General features: G+C 36.8%; 1 protein-coding gene across 1 annotated transcript in view; it reads right to left on the bottom strand.

The window, feature by feature from the left end:
- The window catches only part of hells (helicase, lymphoid specific), an 11,116-nt gene extending 2,509 nt beyond the window's left edge, over positions 1–8,607 (bottom strand). The window contains exons 1-17 of the mRNA XM_058652392.1: positions 8,324–8,607; positions 7,382–7,479; positions 6,817–6,935; positions 5,224–5,346; positions 5,093–5,134; positions 4,976–5,003; positions 4,792–4,850; positions 4,434–4,475; positions 4,119–4,346; positions 3,807–3,989; positions 3,562–3,705; positions 3,204–3,400; positions 2,644–2,737; positions 1,801–1,962; positions 1,159–1,301; positions 846–990; positions 448–531 (exon numbers count right to left, since the gene is read on the bottom strand). Coding sequence (XP_058508375.1) covers positions 448–531; positions 846–990; positions 1,159–1,301; positions 1,801–1,962; positions 2,644–2,737; positions 3,204–3,400; positions 3,562–3,705; positions 3,807–3,989; positions 4,119–4,346; positions 4,434–4,475; positions 4,792–4,850; positions 4,976–5,003; positions 5,093–5,134; positions 5,224–5,346; positions 6,817–6,935; positions 7,382–7,479; positions 8,324–8,331 — 1,899 coding nt within the window. The 5' untranslated portion in view covers positions 8,332–8,607. The remainder of the gene's footprint in view (positions 1–447; positions 532–845; positions 991–1,158; positions 1,302–1,800; positions 1,963–2,643; positions 2,738–3,203; positions 3,401–3,561; positions 3,706–3,806; positions 3,990–4,118; positions 4,347–4,433; positions 4,476–4,791; positions 4,851–4,975; positions 5,004–5,092; positions 5,135–5,223; positions 5,347–6,816; positions 6,936–7,381; positions 7,480–8,323) is intronic.
- Between the last annotated feature and the right edge of the window lie 11,500 nt (positions 8,608–20,107).

Consider the following 20,107-nt stretch of genomic DNA (forward strand, 5'->3'; position numbering starts at 1 on the left):
GTTTGTTAGGACAGATCTGCTCATCATGCTTCTTAGTTTAAAGATGTACAGTTACAACTACATTCTATAATTCATCGCTAAACACACTTCTCAAGACAATGAGTGCCTTTGCATCTTTGGATGACAGCTTAGCAGAAATAATCAGACGGGCTTATGGAAATCCTGCATAAAGTGAATATTAATTATTAGTATTCGTTTTTTTTTTGTTTTTTTAAAAGAAGCTTTTATTTTGAAATCTTGCAAACGCACATCCTCAGTTTACACTATACAACTATAGAGACAAAAATAGATTGTTGAAACTAGCAATGGCAGCAACACAGCTCGACCATTTGATGGATTACAGCAAGTCACAGTCACACAGAGTTGAACTAATCCTAACCTGGCAGGTTAGGATTAGGTTTTCACAATGGTTTGGTTAAATCAGGTAACGTTTAAATGGAGCTTCACCTTGTGTCCTCGCTTCTTCAGAGCAGGCAGCAGTCTGTCGAGGATGAGGAACTTCCCCGAGCTCTGCACCAGCTGCTCATCAATCTGAGGGAAGGACAGAAGACAAGAGGACATCAACAGCCTGCTCTGGCCGTCTGGACTTCCTCTGACTCTAAACCAACAACCAACAACAGGCAGTTGTGAAGACTTTTGATTTTCCGTGTACATTAAAGTAAATTAAAGACTATAAAGACGATGATCTTTCCCAAAATGAGGGAAAAAAATCGTTGCTACTTCTCCACAGAAATTTAGAAATGTATTTAACATTTATCAAGTGAACACACGTGGGTGGGGATGGTGGTGGAGAAGAGAACCAACGACCGACATGACTGCAACAGAAAGACTGAGGTGTGCGTTACCTTGAACTCCTGAGTGGCAGGATCAAGAGGATACTCCACCAGGTAGGGATGGTTACAGCATCTCTTCAGCAGCATGAGGATGTTCTGCATCTTCAGGTTGATTTGAGCATCCAACGGGCTTTTGACCTCCAACACTGAGCGGGGACTGGAGGAGTTCAGAGGAAACGCACAGCTTTAGGTCGCGGAGAGTCATTTTGTGTAGAACACGCCTTCACACCACAGGACACATTCATTCAGGGAATATTTAAGACTCATTGAAATAAGTAGTGATGAGTAAAAGTGAGGAAATGAGACGTGTGGTTAAAGTTCCAACCTCTGCTCCGCCTCCACGCTGACCCTCTGCAGATACTTGTCCAGGTCATGCGGCGTGTCGCCCTCCGTTTCACTGTAGTCCACCGTCCTTCGACTGCGACGCTTTGGTCTGCCACATGATGTCAGAGCTACAGGAGCCTCCGTCTGAAGGAATTTCAGGTGTTTAGCTTTTACTGGCAACGTTTGACGGGGATTAAAGTGAAAACAACGCCAATGTTCAGTCGTCAGGAGACGATTTTCTGAAGATTTTTTTTCTGTATGAAACTGTCATTTGTGTGAAGATTAGCAAATAATTCAATCAGATTATCAGATTTTTGAAATTTGCCAGGCCAGATATTGATGCTGGCGTGCCAGTCTTGGCCCACAGGCCACCAGTTGCTTCCCTTTTTCAATGAAGACAGTATTTACGTAAAATGTGAATAACGTAGTATCCTCCTGCCAGGGGGCGTTAGCTTGGTTGTGTGACATCAGCTCTATTGACCAATTATAATCAAGTATTCAACCACGCCCCTTCATAAATCAAGTGCAACAAATGGCAGAAGTTGTGTTCCTTATTTTTTGTTCCCGTTAATAAAATAACCCGTGTTTATTCTGAATAAACAGAAATAACTAAAACTACAGGAAACAACGATTGATCGATTACCTTCTCCTGGCCCAGCATCTTGGTGATGGTGTTGTTTACGACGGCCGTGTAAAAAGCCTCCTGTTTGCTCGTCAGAGGAGCATAAACCACGATCTCCTTCTTAGGTGGAACCTCCAGGGTGACGTCCGATTTCAGTCTCCTCAGCAAAAAAGGAGTCAGGATCTGGAACACAAAACCTGTATGACACGCATTGTTTTTTCACTATAATCCACACGGTTAAGTTCAACTAGTGTGAGAAGACGAGTATAAAGCCCCTTCAGTCGATCGCCTGCACAAACTGAAGCTTGATTTCAAGATTCAAGCTGGATTTACTGGATATTATTTGGATATCCGATGGATAATTAGAATGGATTGCTTTCTCTATCATTCCTGGATTAAATCATATATGAAGACATTTATGGCGGGTTAGGGATTATTGGAAGTGAGAAGTCTTAAAGCCCTGGGAGCTGAGGATGGAGGACCTTATGCCGTCAGAAGCAGAGTGGGCTGGGTAATTAATGAGCCACTTCAGGGCAGAAACAGCAGGTTCTGCTGTAACCACTAATCACATCTCTATATAATTATAAGAACATAAAGTGACAAAATTTTTTAGACACTAAACTGTGATGAGGAGCTTTAAACGGCTCCACCCTTCCTCTCGGATTGTCTCAGTGCGATTGTGTTGTTTTACATTTCCTGGGTGAGATGTCGTCGTCTCCTCACATGATTTCTGTCTCTTGTTTTTACATCTGCGTATTCACTGTGCAGCACTTTGCTCAACTGCTGTTGTTTTTTAAATAAACTGGATTAAAAACAAGTTTCTAAAAAGCACTTTATGACATTCTAGCATGGTGGAGGACTGACCTGATGCAACATGCTCAGGACGTTCTGCTCACGCTCCGCTGCCACCACATTCTCCGCCTCCCCGATGGTGTCGATGTCAAACCATGACTCAAAGCTGCAAAGTACAAACGTCACAGAGGTTACACCTGAGCCACGAGTTCCACTGGGGAGACACTCGTCGATGTCCTAATATATATGAAGCCAAAATAGAGGCTCATATTTCAATTCAGTTAAACATTTAGTCGTTTTAAGCTTTTAATTATGATTTTATCAATGCCATAACAATATGATAGCAAGAAAAATAGAGGAATATTTATTAATATATGGTCAAATTCGATTTTTTTTTTAAGATTTAAATGTTTTTCAAATATAAACATTTACATGTATGTGTGTGTACATTACATGTCATTTAGCAGACGCTTTTATCCAATAAATACAAGATAGATAGATAAATAGATGATAGATAGATACACACATACATACACCCTTCAAACTTTGCACTAATTCAATCCCAACAGCACTTTGTAACATCTGTTAAGAAAAGTGTGATATGTGATATAGTTTATCATTAGAGCAGTTACCTCTTGAGGTCATCAAAAACCTCTGGCAAGAGAAAGTTGAGGAGGGACCAGAGCTCAGCGAGGTTATTCTGCAGCGGCGTCCCCGTCAGCAGCAGCTTGTTGTCAGTGGGAAACAGCTTCAGCTCCCGCACCAGTCGACAGTTGAGGTTTTTGATCCTGTGACCTTCGTCAACTACCATGTACTTCCACCGGAAGCGCTGTAGCAGGAAAAAATGGATGAGATGTCTTGGAAGTAGAATACTCATGAGAGCAACCAAACAAACGTAAGGAAAACCAAAACCAAAACTGTATAAACGGTAGCGCTCCAGTAGTGGACGCCTTACGACAAACAACCAGCTGCAAGGACCTAAAAACCTGCCTGGAGGAATTTTCTGTCATTCATGGAGATCTCAAAGGAGGTGATGACCACGGGACACATGTTCAGGGGCCCCTGAGTTTTGCGGATCTCTTTCAGCAGTTTGGCCCTCTCTGCCTGGGGTCCATGGTAAAGCAGCACAGAAACCTGGATCAAACACAGGATGATTATTATGATCATGGACACAGACAATCACGAGCGTGGAGTCAGACGATCATATCCTCTCACATCCTCTCACATCCTCTCACCTCTGGTGTGAAGCGTTTGAATTCACTGATCCAGTTGGGCAGAGTGGAGAGCGGGGCGACCACGAGAAACGGGCCCATGACTTTTTTTTCGACCATCATTGAGATGTGGGCGATGCATTGGATGGTCTTTCCCAGTCCCATCTCATCAGCCAGGATTCCATTTATACCGTTCTCCCACAACATCTGACGGATCACAGACGGATCACAGGAGACGTTTGAACACAAGGCCACTATGGGTAACTGTGGTCTGAGTAATTGTGTAAAAACTATACATTTCTTAATGAATAACCGAGTCACACAAACACCACTCACTCTCAACCACTCCATGCCTTCAATCTGGTACCACCTCATGACCCCTCCAGTGAAGAGCTGTGGCTGCTGGGCAGGGACTGGCTGACCTTCCACGGTCCTGTCAGGATGGAGGAGGTGCTTGGCGTCGTCTCGCATCATCTCTGAGAGACGGTTCTTGATGTCTTCGTTTGAGTCACTCATGTTCTCTATATCCTCAGCTTCAAGCTTCTTCTGGGCTGGAGTCTTCTCCTAATGTGACGTTTGAAATATTCTGTATATTAAAAGTATGAATATCACATCTGACCAGAGTGAGGGAAAAAAAAAAAAAGTCCTTACCTCTTGCTCCATTTTTGCTTTCTTTGCCTGAGACATGATTTCCTAAAAGACAAAAAACCCCAGCAGAACTACTGTTAGGCAAATGAGTCGGGACAGGTCGGGTACTGAAACCTGAGGCTACATCCTGAAGCACTATGATATCAGTGTCTGGGGGGGACTAGCTCCCACTGAGACCTGCTCTGAGAGTCTGGTTATATTTCAGCAGAACTGAAGCAACATCATCACAGTGTTTGTTTAATTCTTTCTCCTCAATAGAAGCAATAAAAGTACCATTAAAGCACCGGACTAATGAGCCACGTCAAAACAACAGTAGTACCATTAACAACTTAATGACCCATCCCTACAAATGAGACCTTACTTGTTTTGTCAGGACATCGGATATTTTGTAATCTTCATCCCTCCTCCTCTTCTTTTTGTCTAGTTCAATGAGAAAGAGTTGAATAAGTCACACAGTGTTTTGCATTTTTGTAATTTCAGAGTTGATTCTACTCACTGAAGTGTGCATTTAACTCTTTAATTTTATAGAAGAACAAATGACTCACCTTTGTCAGGTTCTGCACTGTTTGGCTTCTGTGTGTAAAAAAACCACAACTGCTTGTATGAATCATGACAACAGTGTTTCAACTACACGGTAAACATTTGAGTAAAAGGCCTCTCACCTTTTTGGTCTTCTTTTCCAGTTTCTCCTTCCTTTGTTTCTCCTTAAATAGTTGAAGCACAAAGGGAAATTGAGTGTTGCCACAAAGCACAAGACAGCAGTTGACAGTTAGTTTCTGTTCAAACACACTACCTCATTCTGCTGTTGCTCCATTTTAGTCAGAAGGAATTTAGAGTAGATGTTGCTCTTCTGAAGCAGATGCTGCAGTCTCTTGAAGCGCATGTCCTGAGAATCCCTCACCCATGATTCTCGCGCCTGAAGTATCACACACACAGATGACAGTTTTAGAGAGTGATGGGATATATATGATTTTATTACATTACATTTAATGTAATGTAATAATGTAAACATTTTGATACATAACACACACACATTTCCCAAAAAAGCTACTTCTCCTTTAATACGGTCTGTGTAACTTATATTTTTAGTTGGAATGTGTCAATAGACTGGGACCTTTCTGCATGATGGAGTCTGCATGTTCTCCCTGTGTGTGTGTGTGTGTGTGTGTGTGTGTGTGTGTGTGTGTGTGTGTGTGCGCGTGCACCCATTTAAGAAGCTGAAAAAGGACAGAAAGTAGAAAATATTCACAGTTAAGAAGCTGAAAAATGACAGAAAGTAGAAAATATTCACAGTTAAGAAGCTGAAAAATGACAGAAAGTAGAAAATATTCACAGTTAAGCTGAAAAATGACAGAAAGTAGAAAATATTCAAATTTAAGAAGCTGAAAAATGACAGAAAGTAGAACATTTTCACATTTAAGAAGCTGAAAAATGACAGAAAGTAGAAAATATTCAAATTTAAGAAGCTGAAAAATGACAGAAAGTAGAACATTTTCACATTTAAGAGGCTGAAAAAGGACAGAAAGTAGAAAATATTCACAGTTAAGCTGAAAAATGACAGAAAGTAGAAAATATTCACAGTTAAGAAGCTGAAAAATGACAGAAAGTAGAAAATATTCAAATTTAAGAAGCTGAAAAATGACAGAAAGTAGAACATTTTCACATTTAAGAGGCTGAAAAAGGACAGAAAGTAGAAAATATTCACATTTAAGAAGCTGAAAAAGGACAGAAAGTAGAAAATATTCACATTTAAGAAGCTGAAAAAGGACAGAAAGTAGAAAATATTCAGTTAAGAAGCTGAAAAGGGACAGAAAGTAGAAAATATTCACATTTAAGAAGCTGAGAAATGTCAGAGTAGAAAATATTCACATTTAAGAAGCTGAAAAAGGACAGAAAGTAGAAAATATTCACATTTAAGAAGCTGAAAATGACAGAAAGTAGAAAATATTCACATTTAAGAAGCTGAAAAATGACAGAAAGTAGAAAATATTCACATTTAAGAAGCTGAAAAATGACAGAAAGTAGAAAATATTCACAGTCCAAAAACATGCAATATGGGATTAGGTAAATTGGACACTCTAAATTTACCATAGATGTGAGTGTGCGAGTGGATGGTCGTTTGTCTCTATGTGTGTCCCTGTGATGGACTGGTGATCAGTCCAGGCTGTGTGTGCGTGCATGATCAGCTGCTGCAGCGCCCCCAGCATGTAAAAGCTGAGAATGTTGCTAAATATGAAACACTTTCTTTTTTTTTTTTTAAAATCACTGATATTTGTCAATGTGGTTAGTAATACATTTTCCTGTGGGATGATGACAATACATATCTTTCTTTGAAAATACAGGGCAAGCTAGAATTCAGTGGTGTGACCCAGAGCTAGAAACATACCTTCTCCATCATATCTTTTTCTTTCCTCTCCCCTTCCTCCATCAGTTGATTCTCTTCTTCCTCCATTTCTTTTGTGATGATCACTTCAGGCATCATATTCTCCAATTTCACACCAGCATCTTAAGAAGGAAAGAACAGTGATAGTGAAGACTGTAGTCGGCTCAGTACGTTCTCAGTAAGTTTCATTCGGTCTTATTCAGGTTGTAATAATGACAAAACTACAGAATCGAGGGATGAAGTACATTTACAAGAGACATTTATTTATAAGACATTTATGTCAAAGAAGCGAACTCTGGTCTGAACTCAGGTGAGGAGGACAACACGTTATTCAAAAGGTTCGGTTTGTTTCACTAAAGTGTGAAAGCAAACTCGGATCGCAGCGACCTTAAATTGAACCGAGTCCCCAATCGTACTGAGTCTAGCGGAGACTATTAGGTGTGAATACGACGTCAATATCTCAGCATGGATTTAACATCAGGTAATCTTCCTGAATTTGGATTAGCCAAGAAAAAAATAAGTAAAACCATCAAGGTCAGAGATGAAGATGTTTTGTTTTTTTACTGACCAGTGGAAGATACAGTCTCCATGGTTGTGCCCAGTGGCTCCTCAGACTCATCAGGTTTAGGACAGTGAGGTGACGCACTACGGCTTTCGTCCTTTAAACTGTTGGCATGAAAAAGAATACAAGTTACTCATAACTCACAACGTAACACGAATGACTTTACAGAAGGAGGGAAAACACTACTGACACAATCTGAATAAATGTTCCACTTGTAGAACACGCTCAACCTCGTGTGCATGTGAGCAGGGGGACTTAAACTCTGCAAGACAACATTGATGAGCTGTAGTATCTACAAACACAAACAGTAGAGGTAGAGAAAGTGGATCAACAGAGCATAAGAGAGTGAGTGTGTGAGTGTGACAGAAGGAGAGCAGCAGGACAGAAGAAAGACCTGATATGATGCATGGTCTAAGAGACAGGAGGTGTTAGTGGCACAGCTGAAGATGCTGAGATTTGAGTTGGGACTGACCAGGATGGACAGTCCTATATTCGAGGTGCAGCTCAGGTTGAAAGGTTTGGGAGATAAAGTGAGAGAGTCAAAGTTGAGATGGTTTGGTCTCGTGCAGAGGAGGGACAGTGATTATGTTTGAAGATGGAGGAAGATCATCGAGAAGGTTCATGGATGTTGTGAAGGAGACAGAAAAGGACACAAGGGAGAGGACAAAACGGAGGTAGATGATCCGCTGTGTCTATGAACACAATATTTAGTTTTGTGTAGAGTAAAATGTGTACATTGTAATGAAAGATTAAAACTGCAATAACATACATGTACCAATACAGGAAATGTATTAAACACCAATACCGTTACGTTTTAACGGTTACTGCGTGTAACATTATAGAGTCATTTCTTCGTACATTGACAGAGGTCATAGTCTGTATTGTTACACACAATCTGTGCAATCGCTGCTAAACACACCGTTAAAACATGAGACACTTTCCACTCACCAGCTCATATTTCCCCTCAGCAATGGAAATGCGTTTCACTCTTGTCTCGACCACAAAGTTACACTCACTCGAAAACAGTTTCGAAACAAGTGTTATTTCACACGGAGCAGACACGCGATTCTCAGACGGATGTGGAATAAACTCCACAGCAGGTTACTTATCCTCAACAGGAAAGAAATGTGAAGTATTTCCGGAAAACGCCTTTCAAAATAAAAACGTTTAACCCAAAATTGTGTTCATCGTTTCTTATTTTGAATTCAGAACCGCTTTTCATCACAACACTTCCTGCGTAAACTCGTCTAACATCACGCATGTGGGAGTTTAATGGTGGGCGGCGCCACATCGTTTCGCGCCAAGTCTGACTAAACCACTGCTTCATCAAGAGGGGTGGCTTCTCCTTATTGTGCGTAAGTACTACACTGCGCAGGGGTAAATATCATACTCTGGTCACTTATAAGAGGCAATAACTGATAAAAATCATGTAAAAGTCTGAGAGTCCGATAAAAAATATATTTTACTGAGCCAAACTTACATTCAACAGCACAGACACACCCCCTCTCTGAGCACCAGTAATCCAGTCATCTGATATTTCCCGCGATCGGAAGGAGTGGGGGAAAAAAAGCAGTCAGGTGGGAAAGGTACGGAGCCCCGGAGGAGACATCAAAGGATACAACAAAATATAAAAAATTAATATTATATATCAAACTCATAATGTATAAACGTGATAACGTAATCATGTATAAACGTGATAACGTATAAACGTGATAATGTATAAACGTGATAACGTGATAATGTATAATTGTGATAATATATCAACTTGATAATGTATAAATGTGATAACGTGATAATGTATAAACGTAATAATATGTAAACGTAATAATGTATAATTGTGATAATGTATAATTGTGATAACGTGATGATGTATAAACGTGATAATATATCAACGTGATAATGTATAAACGCGATAAGTGATAATGTATAAACATGATAACGTGATAATGTATAAATGTGATAATGTATGAACGTGATAATGTATAAACGTGATAACGTGATAATGAATAAACGTGATAAGTGATAATGTATAAACATGATAACGTGATAATGTATAAATGTGATAATGTATGAACGTGATAATGTATGAACGTGATAATATATAAACGTGATAATGTATAAACGTGATAATGTATGAACGTGATAATGTATAAACGTGATAACGTGATAATGTATAAACGTAATAATATGTAAACGTAATAATGTATAATTGTGATAATGTATACACCTGATAATATATAATTGTGATAATGTATACACCTGATAATATATAAACGTGATAACGTGATAATGTATAAACGTAATAATATGTAAACGTGATAATGTATATTTGTGATAATGTATAATTGTGATAATGTATTAACGTGATAATGTATAAACGTGATAACGTATAAACGTGATAACGTGATAATGTATAAACGTGATAACGTGATAATGTATAATTGTGATATGTATAATTGTGATAATGTATAAACGTGATAATATATCAACATGATAATGTATAGACATGATAATGTATAAACGTGATAATGTATCAACGTGATAATGTATAGACGTGATAATGTATAAACGTGATAACGTATAAACGTGATAACGTATAAACGTGATAACGTGATTATGTATAAACGTGATAATGTATAAACGTGATAACGTGATAATGTATAATTGTGATAATATATCAACTTGATAATGTATAAATGTGATAACGTGATAATGTATAAACGTAATAATATGTAAACGTAATAATGTATAATTGTGATAATGTATAATTGTGATATGTATAAACGTGATAACGTGATGATGTATAAACGTGATAATATATCAACGTGATAATGTATAAACGTGATAAGTGATAATGTATAAACATGATAACGTGATAATGTATAAATGTGATAATGTATGAACGTGATAATGTATAAACGTGATAACGTGATAATGAATAAACGTGATAAGTGATAATGTATAAACGTGATAACGTGATAATGTATAAATGTGATAATGTATGAACGTGATAATGTATGAACGTGATAATGTATGAACGTGATAATGTATGAACGTGATAATGTATAAACGTGATAACGTGATAATGTATAAACGTAATAATATGTAAACGTAATAATGTATAATTGTGATAATGTATAAATGTGATAATGTATAATTGTGATAATGTATACACCTTATAATATATAAACGTGATAACGTGATAATGTATAAACGTAATAATATGTAAACGTGATAATGTATATTTGTGATAATGTATAATTGTGATAATGTATTAACGTGATAATGTATAAACGTGATAACGTATAAACGTGATAACGTGATAATGTATAAACGTGATAACGTGATAATGTATAATTGTGATATGTATAATTGTGATAATGTATAAACGTGATAATATATCAACGTGATAATGTATAGACGTGATAATGTATAAACGTGATAATGTATCAACGTGATAATGTATAGACGTGATAATGTATAAACGTGATAACGTATAAACGTGATAACGTATAAACGTGATAACGTATAAACGTGATAACGTGATTATGTATAAACGTGATAATGTATAAACGTGATAACGTGATAATGTATAATTGTGATAATATATCAACTTGATAATGTATAAATGTGATAACGTGATAATGTATAAACGTAATAATATGTAAACGTAATAATGTATAATTGTGATAATGTATAATTGTGATATGTATAAACGTGATAACGTGATGATGTATAAACGTGATAATATATCAACGTGATAATGTATAAACGTGATAAGTGATAATGTATAAACATGATAACGTGATAATGTATAAATGTGATAATGTATGAACGTGATAATGTATAAACGTGATAACGTGATAATGAATAAACGTGATAAGTGATAATGTATAAACGTGATAACGTGATAATGTATAAATGTGATAATGTATGAACGTGATAATGTATGAACGTGATAATGTATAAATGTGATAATGTATGAACGTGATAATGTATAAACGTGATAACGTGATAATGTATAAACGTAATAATATGTAAACGTAATAATGTATAATTGTGATAATTTATAAATGTGATAATGTATAATTGTGATAATGTATACACCTGATAATATATAAACGTGATAACGTGATAATGTATAAACGTAATAATATGTAAACGTGATAATGTATATTTGTGATAATGTATAATTGTGATAATGTATTAACGTGATATGTATAAACGTGATAACGTATAAACGTGATAACGTGATAATGTATAAACGTGATAACGTGATAATGTATAATTGTGATATGTATAATTGTGATAATGTATAAACGTGATAATATATCAACGTGATAATGTATAAACGTGATAATGTATAGACGTGATAACGTATAAACGTGATAACGTGATTATGTATAAACGTGATAATGTATCAACGTGATGATGTATAATTGTGAAAATGTATAAACCTGATAATGTATAAACATGATAACGTATAAACGTGATAACGTGATAATGTATAAACGTGATAATATATCAACATGATAATGTATAAACGTGATAACGTGATAATGTATAAACATAATAATATGTAAACGTAATAATGCATAATTGTGATAATGTATAAACGTGATAACGTGATAATGTATAATTGTGATAATATATAAACGTGATAATGTATAAACATGGTAACGGGATAATGTATAAACGTGATAACGTGATAATGTATAATCATGATAACGTGATAATATGTAAACGTAATGATGTATAATTGTGATTATTTATGAACGTGATAATGTATAAACGTAATAATGTATGAACGTGATAATGTACAAACGTGATAATATATAAACGTGATAATGTATAAACGTGATAATGTATAGACGTGATAATGTATAAACGTGATAATGTATAAACGTGATAATATATCAACGTGATAATGCATAGACGTGATAATGTATAAACGTAATAACGTTAAAGGTTAAAACCACTCCTGAAAGCCAAACCACTTGCAAAATCTATTCATCAGAAGTCTAGGATCAGCAGCGTCAAAAGCAGGCGAAAGATCTAATAAATAAATGAATAAATGATAAAAGCACAAGTGTGTATTGTACAATCATAAAGTCACTTGAAATCCTAAGTAATGGAATTTGTGTTGAGAGAATTTTTGCGAATACCCAACTGACAATTTGGTGTTTCTCTAAAAGAGAGCTGCTCTGCTACAATTTCCTCCAAAATGTTTGAAATCAATTTTGATCAAGTCTAAGCTTCTTAAAGATTGGTGCAACAACAGCTGTTTTAAAAGATCACAGGCTTGAAGGAGAACTGTTTGCAGTGATGTCTCTAATCTTCTAATGTAATCAAAGACATTAAGAAAGGCTTTACTTTGGGGAAGAGCCTGGACAGACAGTGGAGCTGATGGTGTCAAACAGGAAAGAACTTTTCCTGTTGGAAGATATGAGCTGCAAAAAATATTCACTTCTGGCGTACCTCATGACACCATCTAAAGAAGTTCTCAGTTCCTTTTAATCAGGGGTTTCAAACGTATGGCCCGTGGGCCAGAACCGGCCCACCAGAGGGTCCAATCCCGCATGATGATTTGTTTTTTTATTTCAATTTATAAAAAACACTGAAGTGTATTATGAATAGTGCAGCTCTCCTAACATATTCCTCACACACACATTTGTGGCCCCAAAAAATGACACACTTACACAATTGGCTCGTAACGTCGTATACATGCATGATGCTTCTTTTCTAGCATGTTATGATTTCATTACACACCTGAGAGTTAAGCTGCTGGTCAGTGGACATTGCACAGAGAAACCTCTTTACCTGGTTTCCCTCCAACTCAGTGGCTGCAGATTACTCTGTTTGCCACCACTCACTCACTCACTCACTCACTCACTCACAAATAAAGCTTCATCTTCAACTTTATCGTAATACACTTTCAAACCAATACATTCAGTTTCAATTGTCATTTTTTAAATTCAAATTTTAAAAGCATTTCAGGTTCAAATTGAGTGGTTCACGTTCAGATATAATGAATCCAAATTCAGTTCCTGATGACGCAAACATTATCCCATACTTACGTCCGTTTGTACCTGTTGTTGTCGTCAATGTTATGTTCTAGCTGTTTTTGTCCTTGTGTAACCATCGGCTGGTGTCTCAGTGTCAGGTGACACTGAATTTATTCAGCTTCCTGTTATGAGGCTGTTGTCTGACCTCAGATCAGTGACTTCACTAAATAAATTCACGTTGTTTCTATAAAACACTTTTACATTATACATCAGTTTGACTTTAAAAACACATTCTGACCTCACCGTCTGTTTGTGTGAAGTGACAGAACACACACACACACACACACACACATTTTGCACAGCTATTCTTCTTAGAACACTGTATTGACTTCAGTTCATTTGGTCTAATTTAAACTAAGCATTATCCTTAACCTTAACCTTTTAATTTAAATCTGAGCTAAGTTTGCCTCAGTAGGACAAGTTTTGGTACCCATGAGGACTACTTTTGTTATGCCAAAGAGGTAACAAAACAAGTACACATACACACACACACACACACGTACGACATTCATGACTTGAGGGGACATTGCATTGACTTACATTCATTTCCTGGAGACTTACTCTAACCTGCTGCATCCAATCCATCAAAAATCAGGAAAATAACTTGAAATCCACATGTTTGAGTTGTATTTTCTAGTTCTGCAAGAAAGAGGCCTTTGAATTGGTATGATTATTTCATGCAATTTTTTAGGTTTTTGGATATTTTGGTGTCGTTAACATACCAGCAACATTGGTGTTGTTAATAACACCAATGGTGTTGTTAACACCATTGGTGTTAGCAACATTGGTGTTGTTAACATACCAGCAACATTGGTTTACCTGGATCTGTTCTGCCTTCCTAAGTACTGTTTTAATCAGCTAAAGACATGGCTACAAAGAAACTAGGAGAAGAAATGGAGGAAGTTAAAAAATCCTTAATTGAAGAAGTGAAACAACTGAAGGCTGTGATCAAAGAAAAAGACAAGAAACTTGAAGAGCTTGAAAGAAGATTAGATGATTTAGAGCAGTACACAAGGATGGAAGACCTTGTGATATCTGGACTTGAGACCACCCACCGTACCTACGCACGGATTACAGCAGGGGACAAGGAGGGTGAGGATGCACCAAGAGGTGAATTACATACACTTGAGCAGCAAGTCATCAACTTCTTCAACAACAAAGACATTCCTATAGACAGTCAAAATATAGCTACTTGCCACACTGTACCCCAACGACGGGACACAAGGCCCAACTGGCCCAACATCATCATTCAATTTGTGAGTAGAAAATACAAAAATGAGGTGCTAAAGCAGGCTAAACATTTGAAGGGCACAGGGGTTATATGTCAATGAGCATCTGACAAAGAGAAATGGTGAAATTGCAAGACAAGCTAGAATAGTGAAAAGGGAAAAGCGGATTCAGGACACTTGGACAAGGAACTGCAGAATAATGATATGTCTAAATGGCTGTGATATGATGAATGATATGACACCAGAACAGGCTAAAGTTATGGCCATCAGAGACAGTAATGAGCTGGAACCATACAAATGAAAATGATGAATTACAAGGTAAAGAGGTGGCATAGTGGGGAAATGTTTAACATTTATTTTGTGTCATGGAAAACAGATATATGGCGAAATACTGTTTGTGAGTGACAGAATATGGTAAAAATGTTTTATGATTTTGAAGATCACAAGCTTTATGTGTTGGAAAATGACAGATCCAGAGATCCACTTTTACCAGAACATTGACATGAACTGTGATTATTATTCTGAAGATGAGTTTAATTCCAGTACGAAGATGGAGGGCTTTTCAGTGATTCATTTTAATAGCAGGAGTCTCTACAGTAACTTCTCCATAATGTAGGGTTACCTTCAACAGATTCAACAAAAGTTTAGTATAATAGCAATATCAGAGACTTGGTTGAGCAATGAAAAAAATCTACAGGATGGATTAGAGGGTTATGAAATGTATTGGCAAAATAGGGGTAATAAAAGGGGAGGGGTGTTGGCCTGTTTGTGATGACTGCCTTTAAATACAAAGTTATTGGGGATATGACCATTGTTATTGACAATGTGATGTAATGTTTAACTATTGAAATTGAGGTTGAAAGATTTCTAAATTATATGAAAAACATAATGATAAGACTATTCTGGTTTGTGGTGACTTCAACATTGATTTGCTGAAATCTAATGATCATATGAAAACCGAAGAGTTTGTAAATATTATGTTTAGTTTGAGTTTACATCCATTAATTGTAAAACCTAGCAGAATCACCAAAGATGCTGCAACATTGACTGATAATATTTTTACAAACGTAACTGATGTGAAAATAGTTAGTGGATTATTATTGACTGATGTAAGTGATCATTTGCCTGTTTTTGTTGTGTTAGAAATGAACACAAGGTTAAAAATGGGAACAAATACACAGACTAATAACTTAGTTAGAATAAAATCACAAGAGGTGATTATGGCACTCAAGGCAGACCTTATGAATCATGGAAGTATATCAGAATCAGAATCAGAATCAGCTTTATTGGCCAAGTATGTAACACATACAAGGAATTCGACTCCGGTTTTTCAAACACACGCTGTACATGAAACGTAGACATTAACATAACTTAACATATATTTGACAACAGTGAATAAAAAAGGTGACCAGAGGTCCGGTTTATTTTTAAATATATACAGTATATATAAACGATAAGGTGCAGATAGTGAATAAATAAACAAATAAACAATAACCAAATAAACTGGTCAAGTGTTCAGTAGTGCGACGGCCTGGGGGAAGAAACTGTTCTTGTGTCTAGCAGTTTTGGTGTACAGTGTTCTGTAACGCCTGCCAGAGGGAAGAAGAACAAACAGGTTATTTCCGGGATGTGATGGATCTGCGGAGATACTACCTGCCCGTTTCTTGACTCTGGATGTGTTCAAGTCCTGGATGGTGGGCAGTTTAACACCAATGATTCTCTCTGCAGTCCTGATGGTGCGATTCAGTCTGTTTCTGTCCTGTTTGGTGGCTGATGCAAGCCAAATGATGATGGAGGTGCAGAGAACAGACTGGACTATTGCTGTGTAGAACTGGATCAGCAGCTCCTGGGGCAGGTTGTACTTCCTGAGCTGTCGCAGGAAGTACAGCCTCTGCTGGGCCTTTTTGACTATGGAGTCAATGTTTGGTGCCCACTTTAGGTCATGGGAGATTGTGGATCCTAGAAACCTGAAGGTTTTCACAGCAGACACAGTGTTATTGAGGATGGTGAGGGGGGGCAGAGCAGGGGAGTTACTCCTGAAGTCCACTGTCATCTCCACAGTTTTGAGCGTGTTCAGCTCCAGGTTGTTCTGACCACACCAGAGGACCAGTTGTTCCACCTCCCGTCTGTATGCAGACCCGTCACCGTCCCGGATGAGGCCGATGACTGTTGTGTCGTCTGCAAACTTCAGGAGTTTGACAGATGGGTCACTCGAGGTGCAGTCGTTAGTGTAGAGGGAGAAGAGCAGTGGGGAGAGCACACATCCCTGGGGGGTGCCAGTGCTGATTGTCCGGGTGCTGGAAGTGATTTTCCCCAGTCTCACCTGCTGGCTCCTATCTGTGAGGAAGTTTGTAATCCACTGACAGGTGAGGGCTGAGACGGAGAGCTGAGTGAGTTTGGAGTGCAGGATGTCCGGGATGATGGTGTTGAACGCCGAGCTGAAGTCCACAAACAGGATCCTAGCATATGTCCCTGGGGAGTCGAGGTGATGCAGGATGTAATGCAGACCCATATTGATGGCATCATCCACTGACCTGTTTGCCCGATATGCAAACTGCAGGGGGTCCAGCAGGGGGCCTGTGATGTCCTTCAGGTGGCACAACACCAGTCTCTTGAAGGCCTTCATGACCACAGACGTCAGGGCCACGGGCCTGTAATCATTTAGACCTGAGATTGCTGGTTTCTTGGGGACCGGGATTATTGTAGAGTGTTTGAAGCAGGAGGGGACTTCACACAGCTCCAGTGATCTGTTGAAGACCCAGATTAGTTAGTATCTAGACAATACTAATCAATCATATGATGCATTTTTAGATACATTTTTGTTATATTATGATCGCCATTGTCCATTGAAAGAGTATAGACAAAATCCAAAAAAGAAGAGAAAACCATGGTTTACAGAAGGGATGGAAAAAGCTTGTAAAAAGAAAAATAGGCTTTATAGGGAATTTATCACATACAGAACAAAGGAAAAGAATATAAAAACAAATTGACATCTATTATGAGTGCACAAAAAATACTATTTTGATCATTTGCTGCAAAAACACAAAAACAACATTAAGGGTACTTGGAGAGTGCTCAATGGTTTGATAAAAAAAACTTATTAAAAATGATTTTCCAACATATTTTGTAAGTCATGACAATTCAATTATTGAAAATCCAGAGAAAATTGCTAATGAGTTTAATGATTTTTTTATTAATGTAGGCCCAGATTTAGCAAGGGAAATTAGTGATGTAGACCATAATTATGATTTTGCATTCAACAGTAACAACTCAATGTTTCTTGGTGGAGTTTGTGAGAGTGATGTATTAGAAGTGGTACGGAAGTTTAAGAGTAAAAAATTACAGATGATAATGCAATTGATATGTCGCTTATAAAGGAAGTAATGGACTGTCCTCAAACCATTTACTTCTGTATGTAATAAATCTTTTCAAACAGGTATTTTTCCTGATATGATGAAAATGGCTAAGGTGGTCCCAATCTATAAAAATGGTGACAAACATATTATATCAAATTATAGACCGGTGTCTTTGCTACTTCAGTTTTCAAAAATACTCGAAAAATGGATAATTGTATGGAGAAATATGACTTACTGAGTGACCATCAATATGGTTTTAGGAGCAACCGATCAACATCCTTAGCAGTGATGGAATTTGTAGAAAATATAGATAAGAAAAAATATGCTGTAGGTGTTTTTGTTGATTAACGTAAAGTGTTTGATACAATTAATCATTCCTTACTACTGCAGAAATTGGAGTGTTAACGGAATAAGAGGTGTTACACCAAATTGGATAAGAAGTTATTTAAATAATAGGTTTCAGTATGTAGAAATTAATAATACAGTGTCACATTTTGGAAAAGTAACTTGTGGTGTTGGGTATTGGGACCTAAGCTATTTATACTTTATTTCAATGATATTTGTACAGTATTTAATAAGTTGAAATTCATTACATTTGCAGATGATACAAGTTTATTTTGTTCAGGACTAGACATTAAAGAATTGTTGACAACAGTAGAAAAGGAGTTGATTATGTTAAAAGAATGGTTTGAGTTAAGAAGAATAAGAATAAGTTATCCTTAAATGAAAATAAAACTAAATGTATGGTGTTTGGTGGTGTTAGGGTTAATTGTGAAATTAAATTATTCCTGAATGAAGTAAAAATTGAAAGAGTATATGAGACTAAAGAGTCATTTTAGATCATAAATTAAGTTAGAAGCCACATATAGAATACATTAAAAAGAAATTAGCTAAATCTATTGGTATTATTTATAAAGTAGGGGATTTGTTAAACAATAAATGTCTGCGTATAGTATACTTTTCACTTATAATGCCATATATGTCATATTGTATTGAGGTTTGGGGAAATACATGCAGGACATACATAGACCCTATAATTAAACTCCAGAAAAGAGTTATCAGAATAATTAACAAAGCTTCCTATCGTGAAACCACTTATAAATTCTTTATAAAGTCTGGCGTCTTAAAATTCTTAGACATTGTACATATAAAAACATTAGAAATTTTATTTTGAGCAAAGAATAAAAGTCTTCCCACCTGTATTCAACATTTTTTTAAACTGAGAGAAAAAAACTATAATTTAAGAGGCTTTGAAATATGTAAAATGAGAACTAATGTTAAATATAGATGTGTTTCATTGTTGGGAGTTAAGTTATGGAATGGACTGAGTGATGAACTGAAATTGTGTAGAACACTGTTGAGTTTCAAAAAAACATTGAAAGGTAAAATACTTAATGATTCAATGTAAAATGACTGATGTATAACTGATATTTTGGGTTATTTTATGGATTGCACAGGATAGGCAAAATTAGCCTTCAGCTTATTCCTTTTTCGGTTACAGAGTTTGCTTAAAAATGTTGTTGTGGAAGTATGTATGGTAATATTTGTCAATTGATTGCACATACTTGAAGTATTTATATTGTAACCGAAATAAAACTATATTCATTCATCCGACCTTAACCACAATTACTACTGGCCTAACCCTGACCCTAACCCTAACCTCAACCTAACCTTAAAACATATCTTCACCTTAAAATGTAGTCATGTACATTGTGGGGACTTGATTTTTGTCCCCACAAGGAAGACAAGTCCCCATAATGTGACTGTGTAAACAGGTTTAGGTCCTCACAACATTAGTAATACGTGAGCACACATTACACACACACACACACACACACACACAAACTAAAATCTGATACTACATGTTTTTACGTCAGTTACATTTAATGGTCAATACATATTAATATGAAGGTACCCCGCCCCCCCCCAAAAAAAGAAAAGTCTGACCCTTCATGTATTTGTCACATTTTAATGTTAAATACATTAATGCACGCACACAAAAACATACACACCCATTAATACATATAGACAGGGGCTGTTTGTTGGTTTCATGTTTCTGTTGATGAATGTACTCATCAAGTT

Source organism: Solea solea, chromosome 15 (genome assembly GCF_958295425.1).
Source record: "Solea solea chromosome 15, fSolSol10.1, whole genome shotgun sequence".
NCBI classification, from domain to species: Eukaryota; Metazoa; Chordata; class Actinopteri; order Pleuronectiformes; family Soleidae; genus Solea; species Solea solea.